This window comes from Somniosus microcephalus, unplaced genomic scaffold (genome assembly GCF_052327205.1).
Source record: "Somniosus microcephalus isolate GS21.2 unplaced genomic scaffold, FLI_Smic_1.0 unresolved_chr9, whole genome shotgun sequence".
NCBI classification, from domain to species: domain Eukaryota; kingdom Metazoa; phylum Chordata; class Chondrichthyes; order Squaliformes; family Somniosidae; genus Somniosus; species Somniosus microcephalus.
This window is the reverse complement of record NW_028225187.1, coordinates 4,122,876-4,136,243: the sequence shown is the minus strand read 5'-3', so window position 1 is coordinate 4,136,243 and position 13,368 is coordinate 4,122,876. Positions and strand designations below refer to the sequence as shown.

Below are 13,368 nucleotides of genomic sequence, written 5' to 3'. Positions count from 1 at the left end.
GTGCCACACACGTCGAACAATGTCCCGAGGAACTCCTGCAGTGATGTCCTGATGCTGAGACGATTCGCCTCCAATAACCACAATCCATGGTGCCACACACGTCGAACACTGTCCCGAGGATCTCCTGCAGTGATGTCCTGGAGCTGAGACGATTCTCCAATAACCACACACCATGGTGTCACACACGTCAAACACTGCCCCGAGGATCTCCTGCAATGATGTCCTGGTGCTGAGACGATTCTCCAATAACCACACTCCATGGTGCCACACACGTCGAACACTGTCCCGAGGATCTCCTGCAGTGATGTCCTGGTGCTGAGACGATTCTCCTCCAATAACCACACTCCATGTTGTCACACACGTCGAACACTGTCCCGAGGATCTCCTGCAGTGATGTCCTGGTGCTGAGACGATTCTCCAATAACCACACTCCATGGTGCCACACACGTCGAACACTGTCCCAAGGATCTCCTGCAGTGATGTTCTGGTGCTGAGATGGTTTGCCTCAAATAACCACACTCCATGGTGCCACACACGTCGAACACTGTCCCGAGGATCTCCTGCAGTGATGTCCTGGTGCTGAGATGATTTGCCTCCAATAACCACACTCCATGGTGTCACACACGTCGAACACTGTCCCGAGGAACTCCTGCAGTGATGTCCTGGTGCTGAGACGATTCTCCAATAACCACACTCCATGGTGTCACACACGTCGAACACTGTCCCGAGGATCTCCTGCAGTGATGTCCTGGTGCTGAGATGATTCTCCAATAACCACACTCCATGGTGTCACACACGTCGAACACTGTCCCGAGGATCTCCTGCAGTGATGTCCTGGTGCTGAGATGATTCTCCAATAACCACACTCCATGGTGTCACACACGTCGAACACTGTCCCGAGGATCTCCTGCAGTGATGTCCTGGTGCTGAGATGATTCTCCTCCAATAACCACACTCCATGGTGCCACACACATCGAACACTATCCCGAGGATCTCCTGCAGTGATGTCCTGGTGCTGAGACGATTCTCCAATAACCACACTCCATGGTGCCACACACGTCAAACACTGTCCCGAGGAACTACTGCAGTGATGTCCTGGTGCTGAGACGATTCTCCTCCAATAACCACACTCCATGGTGCCACACACGTCGAACACTGTCCCGAGGATCTCCTGCAGTGATGTCCTGGAGCTGAGACGAGTCGCCTCCAATAACCACACTCCATGGTGTCACACACGTCGAACACTGTCCCGAGGAACTCCTGCAGTGATGTCCTGGTGCTGAGATGATTCTCCAATAACCACACTCCATGGTGTCACACACGTCGAACACTGTCCCGAGGATCTCCTGCAGTGATGTCCTGGTGCTGAGACGATTCTCCTCCAATAACCACACTCCATGGTGTCACACACGTCGAAAACTGCCCCGAGGATCTCCTGCAGTCATGTCCTGGTGCTGAGACGATTCTCCAATAACCACACTCCATGGTGCCACACACGTCGAACACTGTCCCGAGGATCTCCTGCAGTGATGTCCTGGTGCTGAGACGATTCTCCAATAACCACACTCCATGGTGCCACACACGTCGAACACTGTCCCGAAGAACTCCTGCAGTGATGTCCTGGTGCTGAGACGATTCTCCACTAACCACACTCCATGGTGTCACACACGTCGAACACTGTCCCGAGGATCTCCTGCAGTGATGTCCTGGTGTTGAGACGATTCTCCTCCAATAACCACACTCCATGGTGCCACACACGTCGAACACGGCCCCGAGGATCTCCTGCAGTGATGTCCTGGTGCTGAGACGATTCTCCAATAACCACACTCCATGGTGTCACACACGTTGAACACTGTCCCGAGGATCTCCTGCAGTGATGTCCTGGTGCTGAGATGATTCTCCAATAAACACACTCCATGGTTCCACACACGTCAAACACTGTCCCGAGGATCTCCAGCAGTGATGTCCTGGTGCTGAGACAATTCTCCAATAACCACACTCCATGGTGCCACACACGTCGAACACTGTCCCGAGGATCTCCTGCAGTGATGTCCTGGTGCTGAGACGATTCTCCAATAACGACACTCCATGGTGTCACACACGTCGAACACTGTCCCGAGGATCTCCTGCAGTGATGTCCTGGTGCTGAGACGATTCTCCAATAACCACACTCCATGGTGCCACACACTTCGAACACTGTCCCAAGGATCTCCTGCAGTGATGTCCTGGTGCTGAGACGATTCTCCAATAACCACACTCCATGGTGTCACACACGTCGAACACGGCCCCGAGGATCTCCTGCAGTGATGTCCTGGTGCTGAGATGATTCACCTCCAATAAGCACACTCCATGGTGCCACACACGTAGAACACTGTCCCGAGGATCTCCTGCAGTGATGTCCTGGTGCTGAGATGATTCTACAATAACCACACTCCATTGTGTCACATACGACGAACACTGCCCCGAGGATCTCCTGCAGTGATGTCCTGGTGCTGAGACGATTCGCCTCCAATAACCACACTCCATGGTGTCACACACGTCGAACACTGTCCCGAGGATCTCCTGCAGTGATGTCCTGGTGCTGAGACGATTCGCCTCCAATAACCACACTCCATGGTGCCACACACGTCGAACACTGTCCCGAGGAACTCCTGCAGTGATGTCCTGGTGCTGAGATGATTCTCCAATAACCACACTCCATGGTGTCACGCACGTCGAACACTGTCCCGAGGATCTCCTGCAGTCATGTCCTGGTGCTGAGACGATTCTCCAATAACCACACTCCATGATGCCACACACGTCGAACACTGTCCCGAGGATCTCCTGCAGTGATGTCCTGGTGCTGACACGATTCTCCAATAACCACACTCCATGGTGTCACACACGTCGAACACTGTCCCGAGGAACTCCTGCAGTGATGTCCTGATGGTGAGATGATTCTCCTCCAATAACCATACTCCATGGTGTCACACTTGTCGAACACTGTCCCGAGGAACTCCTGCAGTGATGTCCTGGTGCTGAGACGATTCTCCAATAACCACACTCCATGGTGCCACACACGTTGAACTCTGTCCCGAGGATCTCCTGCAGTGATGTCCTGGTGCTGAGACGATTCTCCAATAACCAAACTCCATGGTGTCACACACGTCGAACACTGTCCCGAGGAGCTCCTGCAGTGATGTCCTGGTGCTGAGACGATTCTCCTCCAACAACCACACTCCATGGTGTCACACACGTCGAACACTTTCCCAAGGAACTCCTGCAGTGATGTCCTGGTGCTGAGATGATCCTCCAATAACCACCCTCCATGGTGTCATGCACGTCGAGCACTGCCCCGAGGATCTCCTGCAGTGATGTCCTGGTGCTGAGACGATTCTCCTCCAATAACCACACTCCATGGTGTCACACATGTCGAACATTGTCCCGAGGATCTCCTGCAGTGATGTCCTGGTGCTGAGACGATTCTCCAATAACCGCACTCCATGGTGTCACACATGTCGAACACTGTCCCGAGGATCTCCTGCATTGATGTCCTGGTGTTGAGACGATTCTCCTCCAATAACCACACTCCATGGTGCCACACACGTCGAACACTGTCCCGAGGATCTCCTGCAGTGATGTCCTGGTGCTGAGACGATTCTCCTCCAATTACCACACTCCATGGTGCCACACACGTCGAACACTGTCCCGAGGATCTCCTGCAGTGATGTCCTCGTGCTGAGACCATTCTCCAATAACCACACTCCATGGTGCCACACACGTCGAACACGGCCCCGAGGATCTCCTGCATTGATGTCCTGCTGCTGAGATGATTCTCCAATAGCCACACTCCATGGTGTCACACACGTTGAACACTGTCCCGAGGATCTCCTGCAGTGATGTCCTGGTGCTGAGACGATTCTCCAATAACCACACTCCATGGTGCCACACACGTTGAACATGGCCCCGAGGATCTCCTGCAGTGATGTCCTGGTGCTGAGACGATTCTCCAATAACCACACTCCATGGTGTCACAGACGTCGAACACTGTCCCGAAGAACTCCTGCAGTGATGTCCTGGTGCTGAGACGATTCTCCAATAACCACACTCCATGGTGCCACACACGTCGAACACTGTCCCGAGGAACTCCTGCAGTGATGTCCGGTTGCTGAGACGATTCTCCTCCAATAACCACACTCCATGGTGCCACACACGTCGAACACTGTCCCGAGGAACTCCTGCACTGATGTCCTGATGCTGAGACGATTCGCCTCCAATAACCACACTCCATGGTGCCACACACGTCGAACACTGTCCCGAGGAACTCCTGCAGTGATGTCCTGGTGCTGAGATGATTCTTCAATAACCACACTCCATGGTGTCACGCACGTCGAACACTGTCCCGAGGAACTCCTGCAGTGATGTCCTGGTGCTGAGACGATTCTCCTCCAATAACCACACTCCATGGTGTCACACACGTCGAACACTGTCCCGAGGATCTCCTGCAGTGATGTCCTGGAGCTGAGACGATTCTCCAATAACCACACACCATGGTGTCACACACGTCAAACACTGCCCCGAGGATCTCCTGCAATGATGTCCTGGTGCTGAGACGATTCTCCAATAACCACACTCCATGGTGTCACACACGTCGAACACTGTCCCGAGGAACTCCTGCAGTGATGTCCTGGTGCTGAGACGATTCTCCTCCAATAACCACACTCCATGGTGTCACACATGTCGAACACTGTCCCGAGGATCTCCTGCAGTCATGTCCTGGTGCTGAGACGATTCTCCAATAACCACACTCCATGGTGCCACACACGTCGAACACTGTCCCGAGGATCTCCTGCAGTGATGTCCTGGTGCTGAGACGATTCTCCAATAACCACACCCCATGGTGTCACACAGGTCGAACACTGTCCCGAGGATCTCCTGCAGTGATGTCCTGGTGCTGAGACGATTCTCCTCCAATAACCACACTCGATGGTGCCACACACGTCGAACACTGTCCCGAGGATCTCCTGCAGTGATGTCCTGGTGCTGAGATGATTCTCCAATAACCACACCCCATGGTGCCACACACGTCGAACACTGTCCCGAGGATCTCCTGCAGTGATGTCCTGGTGCTGAGATGATTCTACATTAACCACACTCCATGGTGTCACACACGTCGAACACTGTCCCGAGGTTCTCCTGCAGTGATGTCCTGGTGCTGAGACGATTCTCCAATAACCACATTCCATGGTGTCACACACGTCGAACACTGTCCCGAGGAACTCCTGCAGTGATGTCCTGGTGCTGAGACGATTCTCCAATAACCACACTCCATGGTGCCACACACATCGAACACTGTCCCGAGGATCTCCTGCAGTGATGTCCTGGTGCTGAGACGATTCTCCAATAACCACACTCCATGGTGTCACACACGTCGAACACTGTCCCGAGGATCTCCTGCAGTGATGTCCTGGTGCTGAGACGATTCCCCAATAACCACACTCCATGGTGTCACACACGTCGAACACTGTCCTGAGGATCTCCTGCAGTGATGTCCTGGTGCTGAGACGATTCTCCAATAACCACACTCCATGGTGCCACACACGTCGAACACTGTCCCGAGGAACTCCTGCAGTGATGTCCTGGTGCTGAGACGATTCTCCAATAACCACACTCCATGGTGTCACACACGTCGAACACTGTCCCGAGGATCTCCTGCAGTGATGTCCTGGTGCTGAGACGATTCTCCAATAACCACACTCCATGGTGCCACACACGTCGAACACTGTCCCGAGGATCTCCTGCAGTGATGTCCTGGTGCTGAGACGATTCTCCTCCAACATCCACATTCCATGGTGCCACACACGTCGAACACTGTCCCGAGGATCTCCTGCAGTGATGTCCTGGTGCTGAGACGATTCTCCTCCAATAACCACACTCCATGGTGTCACACACGTCGAACACTGTCCCGAGGTTCTCCTGCAGTGATGTCCTGGTGCTGAGACGATTCTCCAATAACCACACTCCATGGTGTCACACACGTCGAGCACTGCCCCGAGGAACTCCTGCAGTGATGTCCTGGTGCTGAGACGATTCTCCTCCAACATCCACATTCCATGGTGTCGCACACGGCGAACACTGTCCCGAGGAACTCCTGCAGTGATGTCCTGGTGCTGAGACGAATCTCCAATAACCACACTCCATGGTGTCACACACTTCGAACACTGTCCCGAGGATCTCCTGCAGTGATGTCCTGGTGCTGAGACGATTCTCCTCCAATAACCAAACTCCATGGTGCCACACACGTCGAACACTGTCCCGAGGATCTCCTGCAGTGATGTCCTGGTGCTGAGACGATTCTCCAATAACCACACTCCATGGTGTCACACACGTCGAACAGTGTCCCGAGGATCTCCTGCAGTAATGTCCTGGTGCTGAGACGATTCTCCTCCAACAACGACACTCCATGGTGTCACACACGTCGAACACTGTCCCGAGGATCTCCTGCAGTGATGTCCTGGTGCTGAGACGATTCTCCTCCAATAACCACACTCCATGGTGTCACACACGTCGAACACTTTCCCAAGGAACTTCTGCAGTGATGTCCTGGTGCTGAGATGATCCTCCAAACCACACTCCATGGTGTCACACACGTCGAACATTGTCCCGAGGATCTCCTGCAGTGATGTCCTGGTGCTGAGACGGTTCTCCAATAACCACACTCCATGGTGTCACGCACGTCGAACACTGTCCTGAGGATCTCCTGCAGTGATGTCCTGGTGTTGAGACGATTCTCCTCCAATAACCACACTCCATGGTGCCACACACGTCGAGCACTGTCCCGAGGATCTCCTGCAGTGATGTCCTGGTGCTGAGACGAGTCGCCTCCAATAACCACACTCCATGGTGCCACACACGTCGAACACTGTCCCGAGGATCTCCTGCAGTGATGTCCTCGTGCTGAGATGATTCTCCAATAACCACACTCCATGGTGCCACACACGTCGAACACGGCCCCGAGGATCTCCTGCAGTGATGTCCTGGTGCTGAGACGATTCTCCAATAACCACACTCCATGGTGTCACACACGTCGAACACTGTCCCGAGGATCTCCTGCAGTGATGTCCTGCTGCTGAGACGATTCTCCAATAACCACACTCCATGGTGTCATAGACGTCGAACACTGTCCCGAGGAACTCCCACAGTGATGTCCTGGTCTTGAGACGATTCTCCTCCAATAACCGCACTCCATGGTGCCACACACGTCGAACACTGTCCCGAGGATCTCCTGCAGTGATGTCCTGGTGCTGAGACGAGTCGCCTCCAATAACCACTCTCCATGGTGTCACACATGTCGAACACGGCCCAGAGGATCTCCTGCAGTGATGTCCTGGTGCTGAGACGATTCTCCTCCAATTACCACACTCCATGGTGCCACACACGTCGAACACGGCCCCGAGGATCTCCTGCATTGATGTCCTGCTGCTGAGATGATTCTCCAATAACCACACTCCATGGTGTCACACACGTTGAACACTGTCCCGAGGATCTCCTGCAGTGATGTCCTGGTGCTGAGACGATTCTCCAATAACCACACTCCATGGTGTCACAGACGTCGAACACTGTCCCGAGGAACTCCTGCAGTGATGTCCTGGTGCTGAGACGATTCTCCAATAACCACACTCCATGGTGTCACGCACGTCGAACACTGTCCCGAGGAACTCCTGCAGTGATGTCCTGGTTCTGAGACGATTCTCCTCCAATAACCACACTCCATGGTGTCACACACGTCGAACACTGTCCCGAGGATCTCCTGCAGTGATGTCCTGGAGCTGAGACGATTCTCCAATAACCACACACCATGGTGTCACACACGTCAAACACTGCCCCGAGGATCTCCTGCAATGATGTCCTGGTGCTGAGACGATTCTCCAGTAACCACACACCATGGTGTCACACACGTCGAACACTGTCCCGAGGATCTCCTGCAGTGATGTCCTGGAGCTGAGACGATTCTCCAATAACCACACTCCATGGTGTCGCACACGTCGAACACTGTCCCGAGGATCTCCTGCAGTGATGTCCTGGTGCTGAGACGATTCTCCAATAACCACACCCCATGGTGTCACACACATCGAACACTGTCCCGAGGATCTCCTGCAGTGATGTCCTGGTGCTGAGACGATTCTCCTCCAATAACCACACTCCATGGTGCCACACACATCGAACACTGCCCCGAGGATCTCCTGCAGTGATGTCCTGGTGCTGAGACGATTCTCCTCCAATAACCACACTCCATGGTGTCACACACGTCGAACACTGTCCCGAGGATCTCCTGCAGTGATGTCCTGGTGCTGAGACGATTCTCCAATAACCACACTCCATGGTGTCACACACGTCGAACACTGTCCCGAGGATCTCCTGTAGTGATGTCCTGGTGCTGAGACGATTCTCCTCCAATAACCACACTCCATGGTGCCACACACGTCGAACACTGCCCCGAGGATCTCCTGTAGTGATGTCCTGGTGCTGAGACGATTCTCCAATAACCACACTCCATGGTGTCACACATGTCGAACACTGTCCCGAGGATCTCCTGCAGTGATGTCCTGGAGCTGAGACGATTCTCCAATAACCACACTCCATGGTGTCGCACACGTCGAACACTGTCCCGAGGATCTCCTGCAGTGATGTCCTGGTGCTGAGACGATTCTCCAATAACCACACCCCATGGTGTCACACACATCGAACACTGTCCCGAGGATCTCCTGCAGTGATGTCCTGGTGCTGAGACGATTCTCCTCCAATAACCACACTCCATGGTGCCACACACATCGAACACTGTCCCGAGGATCTCCTGCAGTGATGTCCTGGTGCTGAGACGATTCTCCAATAACCACACTCCATGGTGCCACACACTTCGAACACTGTCCCGAGGAACCCCTGCAGTGATGTCCTGGTGCTGAGATGATTCTACATTAACCACACTCCATGGTGTCACACACGTCGAACACTGTCCCGAGGATCTCCTGCAGTGATGTCCTGGTGCTGAGACGATTCTCCAATAACCACACTCCATGGTGTCACACACGTCGAACACTGTCCTGAGGATCTCCTGCAGTGATGTCCTGGTGCTGAGACGATTCTCCAATAACCACACTCCATGGTGTCACACACGTCGAACAATGTCCCGAGGAACTCCTGCAGTGATGTCCTGGTGCTGAGACGATTCTCCAATAACCACACTCCATGGTGCCACACACGTCGAACACTGTCCCGAGGATCTCCTGCAGTGATGTCCTGGTGCTGAGACGATTCTCCAATAACCACACTCCATGGTGTCACACACGTCGAACACTGTCCTGAGGATCTCCTGCAGTGATGTCCTGGTGCTGAGACGATTCTCCAATAACCACACTCCATGGTGTCACACACGTCGAACACTGTCCCGAGGATCTCCTGCAGTGATGTCCTGGTGCTGAGACGATTCTCCAATAACCACACTCCTTGGTGTCACACACGTCGAACACTGCCCCGAGGAACTCCTGCAGTGATGTACTGGTGCTGAGACGATTCTCCAATAACCACACTCCATGGTGTCACACACGGCGAACACTGTCCCGAGGAACTCCTGCAGTGATGTCCTGGTGCTGAGACGATTCTCCAATAACCACACTCCATGGTGTCACACACGTCGAACACTCTCCCGAGGATCTCCTGCAGTGATATCCTGGTGCTGAGCCGATTCTCCTCCAATAACCACACTCCATGGTGTCACACACGTCGAACACTTTCCCAAGGAACTCCTGCAGTGATGTCCTGGTGCTGAGATGATCCTCCAAACCACACTCCATGGTGTCACGCACATCGAATACTGCCCCGAGGATCTCCTGCAGTGATGTCCTGGTGCTGAGACGATTCTCCTCCAATAACCACAATCCATGGTGTCACACACGTCGAACATTGTCCCGAGGATCTCCTGCAGTGATGTCCTGGTGCTGAGACGATTCTCCAATAACCGCACTCCATGGTGTCACACACGTCAAACACTGCCCCGAGGATCTCCTGCAGTGATGTCCTGGTGCTGAGACGATTCTCCAATAACCACACTCCATGGTGTCACGCACGTCGAACACTGTCCCGAGGATCTCCTGCAGTGATGTCCTCGTGTTGAGACGATTCTCCTCCAATAACCACACTCCATGGTGCCACACACGTCGAACACTGTCCCGAGGATCTCCTGCAGTGATGTCCTGGTGCTGAGATGAGTCGCCTCCAATAACCACACTCCATGGTGCCACACACGTCGAACACTGTCCCGAGGATCTCCTGCAGTGATGTCCTGGTGCTGAGACGAGGCGCCTCCAATAACCACACTCCATGGTGCCACACATGTCGAACACTGTCCCGAGGATCTCCTGCAGTGATGTCCTCGTGCTGAGATGATTCTCCAATAACCACACTCCATGGTGCCACACACGTCGAACACGGCCCCGAGGATCTCCTGCAGTGATGTCCTGGTGCTGAGACGATTCTCCAATAACCACACTCCATGGTGTCACAGACGTCGAACACTGTCCCGAGGAACTCCCACAGTGATGTCCTGGTGCTGAGACGATTCTCCTCCAATAACCACACTCCATGGTGCCACACATGTCGAATACTGCCTTGATGTCAAGCACAGTCACTGTCACCTCACAGCTGGAATTCAGTTCTTTGGTCCTTTGTTTGGAGTCGATTGGTCCTGGTGGAACTCAGATTGAGCCTCGGTGAGCAGCTTATTTGTGACGAAGTGCTGCTTGATCGCAGTGTTTATAACTCCTTCCAACACTTTGAGGATGATGCTTGCGAGCAGGCTGATAGGGCGGTAATTGATTGGGTTGGATTTGTCCTGCTCTTTGTGGACAGGGCATACCTGGACAATTCTCTACATTGTCGGGCATATTCCAGTGATGTGGATATACTGGAACAACTTCACTAGATGTGCGGTTAGTTCCAGTGCACAGATCTTCAACACCACAGCCAGAATGTTAGCATTTGCTGTGCCCAGTTCATTCATTTGTTCATTGATATTGAAATGCGGGGGAACTCAGCACTAAATCTCACACCTACTGTACATTTTGGAACTTATGTCACCTTTAGTGCTTCCTCCATGTTGTGTTCAAAATGGAGGAGCACTGATTCATCGGCTGAGGGAGGGCAGTAGGTGGTAATCAGCAGGAGGTTTCCTTGCCCATGTTTGACCTGAAGGCGTGAGCTATGTTTGGCTCCGGACTCAATGTTAATGACACGAAGGGCACTTGCATCTGAGTGTATATCACTGTGCCCCACCACTGGTGGGTCTGACCTGTCCGATGACTGCTGATGGAGGTACCTGGGATGTTAGCTAATAACTGTGATTTTAAATGTATCACTACGTCACACAGTTGCTTGACTAATGTGTGGTCCACTTCTCCCTACTTTGGCACCAGTCCCCAGGAGTTAGTGAGGAGGGCTTTGCAGGGTTGACTGGGCTGGGTGTTCCTTTGCCATGTCCGAATCCAATGCCGAAGCTGAGCGGTCCGCCTGGTTTTATTCTTCCGTATCTTTCTTTGTACGGGCTTTCTAGCCCATTTCAGAGGCCATCACATTGGCGAAGGACTGGAGTCACGTATAGACCAGGCATAAAGGGCATTGGGTTTTATGACAATCTTTACTAATACCAGCTTTTTATTTTGAAATGTTTCAAATTTGAATTCAAATTCATGAAACGTCCACGATGATATTTGATCCGTTATCTCTGGAGTACTCATCCAGTAACATAACCAACAGGCTATCGTTCTCCACAGCTTGCCCTCTCTATATCATTACCCGTCCAGTAACATAACCAACAGGCTATCGTTCTCCACACCTCGCCCTCTCTATCGTTACCCGTCCAGTAACATAACCAACAGGCTATCGTTCTCCACACCTCGCCCTCTCTATATCGTTACCCATCCAGTAACATAACCAACAGGCTATCGTTCTCCACACCTCGCCCTCTCTATATCGTTACCCGTCCAGTAACATAACCAACAGGCTATCGTTCTCCACACCTCGCCCTCTCTATATCGTTACCCGTCTAACATAACCAACAGGCTATCGTTCTCGATGTCTCATCATCTCTGTGTCCATTGTCTGATTGCACCTCTGTGAAGTACCTTTCGACGCTTTCTTTTCTGCACTAAAGGTGTTATATAAATGTAATCTTTGATGATGAAAGTCCTGACTACACCAACCCCATTGCTGGATATCTGTTCCCGGTTACCGAGGTTTCATACCGGCAGCGGATGTGTAAAATAACGGGTGTCGGACATTTCAATTACCCGGGGGGGAAAGCGATTAGATTTTTCATTATTTTTATTGGTTGATTCTCCAGCCCTACACCAACAGTGATTGTTTCGATTAGTCAGTGTAATTTCTCAGGCAGTTTTCTAGCTGTTTCTCTCACTTCAGATTCGTTCCTTCCCTGCCACTACAGTTCTGACTCGCTGCTTTTTTATTTCTCGGGAAATCACAAAGTGCCGCAGCAGGAAAAACTGAGAAACAAGTCTATCATATTGTCAGTCAGTAATCTGATGTCATGTTGGACACTGAAGGACAGAGACAAATAATCACGTTAAAACTGCTGCAGCTTCTCAGTGATTCCTCACTCTCCGAGAACTATAATTCATCAAATTTCTTTGCCATTAATGACTGAAGCAAGATGTTTACAGAATATTCAGCCCATGTTCAGAATGGATCAGAACCCGGCACAGTGACTGCTTCCTGTGCTCAACAACTGGGAGATCCCATCACTGAGCAGATCCTTTCCTTCTGATTCTCGGTGTTTATCTTTCACTCAGCTCCTCAATTCATTCATTACTATTCTTTACAGAAAGTCACTGAGCTCGTGGAGAAGGGAAACCAGGCGGACAGTTCCAAACTTCTCCTAAATCTGGTGATGGAGAAAGGCTCTCGGGCCCGAAGGGTGATGTGGGAATCCTTTGTGAAAATGCGCCATGGGGTACCAAAGCTGGACAAAATACTGAAAGAAATAAAGGAACTTGGTACGGTAAAATCACACGCTGAATTCAAATTCACATTCAAACAGGATTTTACTGTAATATTACGCAGATCTGATTTCATGAACGCTAATTGATTTAAACAGGTTCTGAACCATTTGATTACATGAACATCGCATGAGGTTTAGCCGAAGTGCCCAGTCACCTGAGAGGTAAGTGATGAAATGGAGATTGCAGGCTGTTTATTTCACTATAGAATCCAAATATTTGTCTGGAGCCGATTGTTTATAAACATTGTCAGAAACTGTGAATGAGAAGTTCAAAGGCTAAGGAAATAGAATTAAGAACATAAGAACATAAGCAATAGGAG

The 13,368-nt window shown here is 51.8% G+C and overlaps 1 protein-coding gene across 1 annotated transcript in view; it reads left to right on the top strand.

Moving 5' to 3' along the window:
- LOC147084233 (uncharacterized) overlaps positions 1-13,168 on the top strand; it is a 37,771-nt gene extending 24,603 nt beyond the window's left edge. The window contains exons 3-4 of the mRNA XM_085979324.1: positions 12,872-13,048; positions 13,145-13,168. Coding sequence (XP_085835450.1) covers positions 12,872-13,048; positions 13,145-13,168 — 201 coding nt within the window. The remainder of the gene's footprint in view (positions 1-12,871; positions 13,049-13,144) is intronic.
- Positions 13,169-13,368: the final 200 nt, after the last annotated feature.